Source organism: Bos taurus, chromosome 5, assembly GCF_002263795.3.
Source record: "Bos taurus isolate L1 Dominette 01449 registration number 42190680 breed Hereford chromosome 5, ARS-UCD2.0, whole genome shotgun sequence".
In the NCBI taxonomy this organism is placed as follows: domain Eukaryota; kingdom Metazoa; phylum Chordata; class Mammalia; order Artiodactyla; family Bovidae; genus Bos; species Bos taurus.
In genome coordinates, this window is record NC_037332.1 from 28,687,234 (window position 1) to 28,697,996 (window position 10,763).

The 10,763-nt window shown below is 45.4% G+C and overlaps 1 protein-coding gene and 1 long non-coding RNA gene across 8 annotated transcripts; one reads left to right on the forward strand and one right to left on the reverse strand.

Annotated features, from left to right (window-relative positions):
• Positions 1 to 412: 412 nt before the first annotated feature.
• LETMD1 (LETM1 domain containing 1) lies at positions 413 to 8,104 on the reverse strand. Of its 7 annotated transcripts, none has more exons than XM_024991687.2 (9): positions 8,061 to 8,104; positions 7,260 to 7,411; positions 5,552 to 5,667; positions 4,835 to 4,917; positions 3,318 to 3,504; positions 3,094 to 3,195; positions 2,841 to 2,993; positions 2,313 to 2,409; positions 413 to 1,423 (listed from the first exon to the last, which is right to left on the reverse strand). In XM_024991687.2, exons 2-9 carry the CDS (start codon positions 7,264 to 7,266, stop codon positions 1,353 to 1,355), a joined length of 816 nt encoding a protein of 271 aa, XP_024847455.1. In that variant the 5' UTR covers positions 7,267 to 7,411; positions 8,061 to 8,104; the 3' UTR covers positions 413 to 1,352.
• Positions 7,030 to 9,113, forward strand: LOC112446676 (uncharacterized). The gene is made up of 2 exons (XR_003034709.2): positions 7,030 to 8,639; positions 8,828 to 9,113. It is a non-coding gene; the product is annotated as an uncharacterized lncRNA (long non-coding RNA).
• Positions 9,114 to 10,763: the final 1,650 nt, after the last annotated feature.

Sequence of the window (10,763 nt, forward strand, 5' to 3'; positions counted from 1 at the left end):
CTATATATAAAACCAATTAGGTCAGTTAAGGATTAATGTTAACAAAAGGGATGTTTTACAGTGGAAAAATAGAACATTCTATGGAGCATCAAGAGCTTCACTTGCATCATGTGCCCTTAGGCGCCTCTTCAGCTGAAGCAAGTCTTGATCTGCCCTGTTGGAGCTTATCTGACTCAGTCCCTACTCTTGGGGCCCACTTTTCAATTCATGACTTTACATGTGTGTGTGTGTGTCTATTCCTGTTTACTGTCTAAAAATCCAGCAAGAGCATCAACTTCACATCAGTTTCTTTGTTATTTCCATCCCATTAGAAGGTTCTATTCCAACCAATTATCTCTCCATCAGGTTATGTCAATCAGTCCTGTAAAAGGAGCATTAGTAACTGGGGGATGTGTAAGTAATTTCCAGCAACTGGTTTCAGGCAGTCTTTACTTGAGTTTAAAAACAGTGCTTCATGCATTTACAATAAGTTACTACAGGTCACTGAAATACACAGAGAAAAGCTGAACCCAACTTACTACCTTAGTGTAGACCTCTGGGGCTGGGCAGTGATTAGTACCTTAACAGGACTGATCCATGGACCAAAGAAGGCAGCCACTGTCAGTTACAGATGGATCGCTGCGACACAGTGGAGGTAGCAAAGAGTTTAAGATCCACAGGGGCTGTAGTACAGCCCAGAAATTAAGACAAGGGAAGTGAAGGCTGTAAACACTTGGGGAGAAAGTCAAGAAGCACTTGCATTTCCTTTTATCTTTTCCATTAGAATGTTCCCATAAGTTATTCACTTACAGAAAAAAAAAAAAAGTGCTCAAAGGATTTGAAAAAACAGGAAGTGGTTATTCCAGTCCCAGTGAGGGGAACAACAGAAGCAGCAAATCCCTATTTTTGGTCATATCAAAGTGTTGAGGGGGCACCCAAGTACATGCGTGGATGTAAAGGCTCCAGTATAAGCAGTGCTCCTCCCCTCACCAGCCGGGACCTGTCTGGAACAAAAACAGCTGTGAAGATTAGAGCAGCGAGTAAGTCCTAGGCCAAATGAGGATTCCCTCCTGGGGCAAAAGCTCAGCCTCCTAGGATCTGAACTTAAAACACCACAGTTAAGACCAGTAGAGAGGCTACTGCCAGCTCCAGCGAATTCTGAGGAAGTTGGGATGGCACCTCTCGTGGGCCACCCCACTAGGAGGGTTTCTTTCATTTCCAGCTCCCACGTGGGCACCACGCTGTGAAGCCCATGGCACGGGTTCCTCTGTCTCCCAGACCTAACAGTGCATGCAGACCTCGCTGACAAGTGCTGTTTGGTCCCACGCTGCTGGGCTGTGACTGCAGGACGCCGCCAGCCACTTCATGTCCACTCAGCGCCTTGACCCAACGTAGTTGATGGAAAGCAGGACCACGTTGTGTAGCAAGAGGGACAGCTCAGTTTCTGAAAGCACCATCAACGTTAATGGTTTGGCCAGGGAACAGTTCGCCTTCCAGCTACCCTGTTGTGCAGAGGGTGATAGCAGAGGCGGGAAGCCAAGTGCAGGGAGGTGAGACGCTAAGAGGCCCTTGTCCTCGAAGCCCCACTGCTTGGTTCCAGTCCCTGCAGGTTTGCTTGCTTTCAAGTATATCTGTATTTACTCGATTCTCATGTGATGGCAGCAGAAAATTCATTAATGGCAACGGCACTTAACAGCACTGTCACCCTTAGGGTTTTTCTGGGAGAAGCTGGTCCTCAAGGGACATTTCTCAGCCCCAAGATTAGGAGGCCTACCCTGACGTTCAGAGGCTTAGAAAATAACTAGGCAAAGGTTCCAAACAGGAGACCCACAGGCCTAACACCCATCCGTGGATACTTTTCATTTAGCTAGGTGAGTGTCTTTGTTTTGAATTTGAATGCCTCTGGACTAGTACTTCTGTCCTGGAACAATTCTGCTCTGTACTCCCTCCCCAAGTCACGTGGCAACGTCTGGAGACATTTTTAGTCGTCAGCACTGGGTCGGGGGATGCTACTGGCATCTAGTGGACAGAGGCCAGGGATATCGCTATGTTGTCCTAGAGTGCACAGCACAACCCCCCACAACAAAGCCATCAATAGCGCCAGGGTTGAGAAAGCCTGCTTCATGCTCAGACTCCCACAGTGCCCAGTCCTCCCTGTCTTGCACAGTCTACTTCATTAGCTGCCTGTAGGCAAGTGACTGCGCCCTTTCAATTAGACACACAAGTTAGATAAGGGTCTCACACTATTTAATAATCAGCTCCCAAAGTACCTTAGAATAGAATTCAAAAATGACTTGGCTTTTTGTTGCATTAACCGTAGGGATTTGTCTTACCTTTCAGGCTACAGGAAATCTGTAGCCATTCTCCCAGCCAAGTTCGACACCTCTCTTCAGCAATATGGGTGGAATTCAGGCCACGAAGATAACAAGCCTATACCACTCAGAAGAGAAAACAATCCTTAACTATCACAGGGCGAGTATGCCAAGGAAGTGTGAACCCACAAAGAATCCCAAATCCCCTCTAAATAAGTTAAAACCTCAACCCTACAAGAAACCTTTCACCATAGCGATATGAACTCTGATGGACAAGAGAAGTGGAAAGGCCTATATAATCTAAATCAGTACATCTAAAATGTAGCATTCTTGATTTTTGAAGGACCAGAAGAAAAGACACTCAACCAAAATTACTGCGGGGAGTTCCTTCCCACAAGTTAAGTTCAGCCAAGAAAAAAGATGTAGAAATGAAATGAGAAAATGAAGAGCCTGGACTCTGATGTAACCAGAGACAGGAGCTCCCTGGAAACTCCCAGCCCCTGAGAGCCCATCAAGGACTGCGGGTTGATACTGCAATGAAGCACTTACCGACTTCACCTCCTGAGCGGTCAGCTGGCCAACCCCCAGCTTTGCCAAAGCCTTGTCCAGTTGGTGGATTACAGTGGTGTGAGTCTTTAAACGGTGTCTCAATAAGACAGAAGGCAGATAAGGTGTGAGAAGCATGGCTCGACACAAGGCTTTCTGTGACACAACAATATAGGGGGAGAAAGTCAACTCGGTGTTACTATAAGACCTAGAGCGAGGTGAGGCCGTGGAAGAGAGAAAGCCTCAAAGTGCTCACCATCTGCAAAGCACGGAGCTGGTCCATGCCCAGAGGATGGTTAGCGAAACACTCTCTCAGAGCCAGGATATCATGTACTGCTGGATGGGTACCACGTTGCATCTTGGGAGAGTAAGAGATGGGAAGATGTTAGGAAGGTCCTGACTAGCCCTCTTACCTAGTTTTAGTGCACATTGCATCTAACAAGATTCTTGGTTTGCAGGAAGGCTTAACTGCAGGAATACCTTGGTGCACAACTCTGTCATATGCCACTGGAGTCCTGCATCAGAAATGAGAGGGACAACTTTTTCTAAATAACAAAGGATTTCTGGGTGGGACTGCTTTCGGAGAGCATGATAGATGTCTAAGAAATCAATTTGTTGCTTTGGGGTCCAGAAATGTCGGATCAGCAGTTGCCTAGGAAACAGGTACCTGAAAAGAAAAGGAATCACAAAGTCACTTGCTGAAACTAGCATCTTTCAAAGTGAGCTAAGAGCATTTAGCAGACATGAATGCTAGGAGGAAGAGATGGAAACACTTTTTTCCCTACCTTACTGTTCTTTCCTGAGAATGAGAGTCAGATCAAGGTTTAAAGATACACTGAAGCCCGATTTCAAGCAATATTACTGAGGTTTATGTAAAAGGAAACAGTGTAAGAGACGAGCCTTGCACACAGCAATCAGACAAATGACTCCTTTTGAGCCAAAGCATGTGAAGAACACATTTTGGACAGAGCTTCAGAGCTGGAGGGCATCACTGTTTGTGATGCTGCAAACTGTTCACTGCCCCTATGTGCATACAAAATGGAATTTCTTTAATTCATTTCTCTACAAATGTGGGGGTTTTAAAACACGGTCACAAATTCCCTGGCACTCTCCTCATTGAGAAGTGAAGTCTAATGTCCCTGGCTTTTAAAATACAAGTAACTGCATTAACCAAGAGAATAGAGCAGAAGTCAGTCTTTGTGACTTTCAAGGCTAGGTTATAAAAGGTCATGCAGATTCTTATTTGCTGCAACAGTCATTCTTGGCGCCCTGAGCTGCCATGTCAGAAGTCCCACTATCCTGAAGCCACCCACACTACAGAGGCCACAGGTAGGCACCTGAGTTGACAGTCCCAGTCTTACAAAACCATCTCTGCTAAAGCACCAGGCCTAAGAGTGACCTTAGACTGTCCTGAATAGTCCATTCACCAGTTAGGTGTTATTGAGGGACCTCTGTCAACACCACACAGGAGAAAAATCATTTACCCACCTGAGCCCTGCCCAAATTCCTGCCCCATAAAGTCATGAAAATGCTGACTGTTTCAAGCTTTTAAGCTTTGAGGTTGTTATATAGCAATAACTATAGATAACTAGCACAGCATGTAAGGTCATAGTTTAAAAGTATCATCTTTGGATATAAGGTAAAGTAATAAAGATAGATATTGTCAGAATAAGAAATGCATTTTTCTCCAGAAGGGAAAAAAAAAAAAAATGTCCTAAGTTGCTATGCCTCTCAGGGAGTGGGCTGTGCCTCTAGGGATGATGGAAAAGATCATTATCTTATCTCACATCACATAGGAACAGCTAAGAGGCCAGGACACCTCTCCTACAGCCGTTCCAGTAACCCAGGTGGCTTTTATGAACTTTAGCCTAATGAGAAAACTGGAGCAGAAGTTTGATAACCTCTGCCTAGATTCTGAAATGGAAAGCTCTTAATTTCTAATTTAAAAAAAATCTACATATCTTCAACATGCTAGGGAGACAGAACTCTGTACTCACATTAGCAAGAAGACCAGGTAGTTGGCAAAGGGTGGAATGGAAAGAATACCTAGGAAAAGACACTTGGTGACGTCTCGACGAAACTAAGCAGAAATAAACACAGATGCAGTTTTAACCCAAGTGTTTGATACAACTTGACAATCCCTCCACCCCACTATGCAGTAAACTTCTATTTTAGCCCAGATAAAGATCAAAGTTATTTCTATCTGCCTCCGGTTGGTAAGTTCCTTAAGGACAGAAGCCCTGATCTGTCTGTTCACTTTTGTATTCCAAACACTGTCTAGTACAGGGCCTGACATTAGACCAAATTCCTCAGTAAATTCTTCCTGATCTATAGAATGGATGCTACATGATTATTCTCAGCTTCAAATCTACCAACAAGTCATCACCAAATACTACCTTCCTGCTGTCTTTTGAATCCTTCTGTGCGGATTTTTGTATGTTCAGAAACAAACTGGATTTTACTGTTTACAACTTTTATCCAGAAAGTGTGCCAAAAACTCTATGGACCTGTGTTTGGGGGGTGGGGGTGGGGGGCGGGGGTGGGGGGCGTGGCGCAGCAGCACCGTGGTCACAAATGAACTGATTCTGCCAAATGATCTGATCTTCTGGCAAGGGGCAACAGCTTGGTCAGTAGTGAAGAAAATAGGAAAGAAAAAACTTGAGATCTGAACTTATCTCACCATGAACTTCTGGATATCTGTCCCTGGTGCATACCTGTCTCAAATGCTCCATCTCCCGGTATGGAAGTTGATGAAACTTTATATTATGCTTCCACATATTTGTCTTTATTCTTCTAGCCTTTTTGCCATCGGCCCATAACATCTGCAATCCTGCCTCATTAAAGGAGAGGACAGAGTGTGACGTTATCCCAATTTGATTACCACAGACTTTTGCTCCACGTTCATCTACAAGACACACTTGTCCCTCCCTCCCACTACTCTAAATCAAAGCTTTAAACTAGGTCACCTGAAACTCTTGTGAGGCTGACCTATATTTCATTTCTTATCCTTCTCCCTTCTGCCTCCTACCAACCTCTGCCCCCAGAGTATCACCTCTCTTCCTGCCAAGCTGGTGTTCTGTGATCTATCAGGGAATGGTCTCCCTCTTCTGGTTCATTACTCACTCCCCTTTTAAAATAAAAATTCAATGACCTTTTATCTCAGTAAGTGTTGCCTAATTTATCCTGTGTATTTCCCAACCAGATATTAACTTATTTCCTCTCTAGAACACTTTTATAATTACTAGAATTCAATACACTTCTAAGATTGCATTTTCTCTCCAAGATAATCCTTACACTGATCTAGGACTTTAGTTTTTAAAAATGCTTTCCTATTTATGAATGAAATGGTATATCTAGATTAGCTTCAAAGTAATACAGGAGAAAGCCAATGTATAAATGAAATAAGACTGGTGGCCAGGAGTCAATAATTGTGGAAGTGAGGTTGAGAATATGAAAGTTCATTATATTACTCTACTTCTGTGTATGTTTAAAAATTTCCAGAATATAAGGCTTAAAAACAAACAACCAAAATGCTTTCAGACTTTTTTTTTGTTTGATTCTAGTATAAACTGGGGAGCAGACAAAGCAGCCACTCTTATCTCCACTGTACAGCTTTTACAAGTCCATGAAGCTAGTAGCAATTATGATAATGTTCAGGGCTGACAATGTGAAGTTAACTATAATTGGTACTACAATAGAAGTACAGAGTTAATAGTTATAGCTACACTTACTGTGTGCTTACTATGTATTAGGTCCTAAGGAGCTTACATGTAAGAATTTATTTAATCTTCATAACTATGCAGTCGATGGGTAGGTTCTATTACTACCCTCATTTTACAAATGAGAAAACCAAAGAACAGAGAGGTTAGGTAACAAGTCCAATCACACAGCTAGCGTGACAAGCTGGGATTTGAACCCAGGCAGTCTGGCTTCAGAGTGGATGCTTGACATTGTACCATCTCTTAGTAACTAGCAGAGCTCTGATTTTAACTGAAACATTCAGAAACCAAGTACATACAGTGCTCTTTTCACAACATGCCACCGAGGAGAGATCTGTGACAAACATTAAACCACATTTTCTTACAAGCCAGGTGAACTGATAAATCACAGGGCAGGTCTGTGCAGCTATGGATCTCTGCCTTGTGCATGACAAATAATTTCTACTATAGGAAGATGTGTGGTTAAGCAAAGTGCAAAAATACCTATATTCCTCCTACGTGTTGTGAGAAGTTGTTTCTCATATTACCCTTCTAAAAACATCCTCAAGAAGCTCTACCTTGTAAGAAGCAGCTCAAGCATTTATGAAACACAAGACACACCAGCTCACACCCCCCCATGCAGAGCCGGAAATGATCTTACTTATTCTCTCTGACACTGCCCAAGAGCTGATCCAATGGATTTTTATTTTAGTTTTGTCTTTACCTTTCATGAAGATTGTATACAGGACATAGAAGCGGGGGAAATGACGACCCAAGAAACGATGGTATTTCCCATTAATCACTTTTGTCTTGGTCACCACATAAGAGATCAAGCTCTTCACATCTGCCTTTGGAGAAAGATGAAGCTTTGAAGACCTACAAGGAAGATGAAAGAGACTATCTGGGAACCAGCCCTGGAACTCCCTTCTCCGTACGTAAACGTAAAACACAGGCTTCAGAGAATGTATGCTAAGACCTGAAACTTCTGAAATCCAAGGAAGATCTTGAGATCACGGAGAGATAAGCAATTAGACTGAGAAAAACAGATAAGGCAGATAAGAGGCCAGACAAGAATGAATGTCGGGGGAGTGGTGAGCCTGGAGAAAGCAGGCCTGAGGGACAATTTGAGCAGCAGGCTAAAGCCAGAGAGGTGAGATCCAGGTAAGCAGCAGTAAAATCTTGAGCCAAAAAGGGCGGCTCGGGACACGTGGAGAATTCAGGCAACACGCGGCGCTGAGAACTGAGAGGGTCAGGAAGCCAGGTCTCTAGCAGGGATACGGGTGCGACTTCTTAGCGGAAGAATAAAAATCCAGGGGCCAGGGCGTAGAGCCCTGAGAATTAAGACAGCATGCAAACAATATTGAGACACTGGCAGGGCCTGAACGTCAAAAATGTTTTTCTCTCTCCAAGTCCCTCACCGAGGGGCCCCCCAGGTCAGGCCAGAGCGAACAAACTGCAGCCTTCGGACGACATATAGTCCAGGGGGCACCGCCGAACCCCACAAAGCAGCCCGAGCCCAACACACTCTGGAGAGCGCCATCTTCACAGCGAGGGAGGGGCAGACAGGGGAAAGTCGTCTTCAGGTCAAAGTTCCCGTACGTTGCGTTCCTTCGACAACGCATGCGTCTTTCCTGAGAGCTCATTGGTAACCGTAGACCGCTGGCCTCGCGCGCCCCCGCGGCGAGCCGTGGACGCGAAGGTTAAGAGCGGAAGGAGGTCTAGGATTGGATGCCACCAGCACTTCCTGGTTTAGAGACGCCGGAACCCGGCTATCCCAGAGGGAGCAAGGGAGTATCTGCCTTGGTTGGGTTGTGGTTCTGCGAAGCTCGCTCTTTGAGGGTCTGGTGACCCCTGGAGAAGCTCTAGGGCCTCCAGGTTTCCTGGCACCACCGCCCTTGTTTTCTGTCCGTGTGCCGCCAGGCTTTGGGGCGGCAGGTGCCAGAGGGCAGTTAGGCAGGGCCTCTGGCCACGGCTCCTCCTTGGTCCTGGGAGGACCCCCGGCGCCCTCTAGTGCCAGTCAAGGTCTGGCCGCGAAGGTTGGCGGTCTTGGAGCGGCCCCTGCGTGGACCACTTACGCCGTTCCCTTTTGTGGGCGTTTTTCAAAGTAGGTCTGTGGGAATAATGTCTTTGATTAAGTGCTTCTTGAAGACCAAGCTTGGGTCTCAACCTTAATGTCACTTTTGTGGGAGGCTGTCTCTGACCAGAAGGACATGCATTTTCTCCCATTACCTTCCGTGTATTTTCTTTATAGCATTTAACCACATCGTTTATACGTTTGTTTCTTTTGACCAGGTGCCTGAACCAGCCTGAGGGCAAGCACCTTCTTGCCTTAGTTACTGTTGTACTGTTCCGCCACCGCTAGGTGTCATGCCTGTCGCCTGAAGTGAAGTCGCTCAGTCGTGTCCTACTCTTTGCGATTCCTTGGACTGTAGCCTACCAGTCTCCTCCATCCATGCGATTTTCCAGGCAAGAGTACTGGAGTGGGTTGCCATTTCCTTCACCAGAGGATCTTCCTGACCCAAGGATGGAACCTGGGTCTCCCGCATTAGTAGTTGCCCAATAAACATGTTTGACTACATTCATTAATCCCTGAAACTGGGAGGGATTGCCAGAAGTGATGTTGCAGGAAGGGGGAACCCCAGCTAGGGCCAGAGAGTGCGTTTTTCATCTAATAATCGGAAATAAATTGTATGAGGAGATACATATGCTGACAAAGCAAGAGACTTCATTAGGTAGGGGCGTCTGGACAGAGAGCAGCAGGGTAAGGGAACCCAGAACTGCTCTGCCACTTGGCTCAGCTTCAGGTTTTATGATGATGGAGTTAGTTTTCTGGTTGTCTCTGGCAAATTATTCTAAGGGTCCTTTCTGGTGGCACGTGCATCACCCAGCCAAGATGGATTCCAGTGAGAAGGATTTGGGGAGGTTGGTAGGACGTATGTGAGGCAGGAAATGGATGGGCTTCAGTCTAGGCATTTATAACTGGGCTCCTGTTCACGCTTCCTGGGATGAGCGCCATTCATCACCAGCCGCCTATACATTTCCTGAAGCAAAAGACAAATGGGCTCTAGGACTACATATTTATGACTGGACTCCTGTCTATATTTTGAGATCTCTGCAAAAGGAAGAAAATAAATAACCAGACATTAGGCATTTTTATGGCAGGGACAGAGTGGGACTAAACCCTATTAAAAGACGATAAGAGGTAATCACACACCTCCCATTCTTGGGGCAAAGGAGACATTTCACATGTGCAGAAACTCTCCTTGGGGGTCAAAAGGAGGCGGGAGCTCCACTCCATAATATATGATGCTAATACGTGATCCCATGGGCTCCTGGACTGAAATCTATCTTGGACAAAACCTGCGCAGTCATAGTGGGAAGGGTCCTAAGGCAGGTCAGATGTGGAAAAAGAAACTAGATAACTGGCTAAAGGTAGACAAAGACCTGGAAGAGCTGACCTATATAAATGACTTAACCACCTCTTCACTACACTCCTTATTCAGGGAAACACCCCACACCCTTTCTTTCCTGATACACGTCTCTGCCTTGCTTCTATCTTAACAAACTCTTTCTCTCTGTGTTCTCCCACTTTTGGTTGTGCTATATCTCTAAACTTTGTACCTGCGTTTAGTTTTTGCCTCCGTGAGAAATAAATTTTTTCATTGGGGGCAAAGATCCAGGGAAAAACAGCTCTACCTCTAGCCCGTGCTGGTCTGGTGGCTAGGATTCCAGATTTCCATCCAGGCTACTCAGGTTCAATTCCTGGGCAAGGAATCAAGATCTCATTTTACACCACCACCCACTGCTGCCTTGCCAAAATCATACATACTGGCATCTCCTCTCTTTCACCTTTCCCGAATTCCTCTGGTTGGTAGTAGCTTGTAGTTCCACTTCCTTACCAGGACCTGCTGTTTTAAGATAACTCATGCAAGTGGTTTCGATCTTGCCTGATCAGGTCAGTGGCTCCCCTAACAACCCCCTGCTGAGACATCATTCTCAAGACATTCTTTGGGAACTGGGGCACGGGACTCTTTGTTCTGTAACTACTTCCTGCTGAGAGTGGGCATAGCCCTGCCTAGTAGAAATCTCTTGCCACCTGATCTAAATCAAGGTATTCTGTGCCTCAAATTAGCATTCATCCTAATAGTAACAGTTGGACCTGACTGTTGGACCCTGTCAGAAATGAACCGTGTAAACAGTTGAAGCAGACAGTGGCCAAGCATGAGGT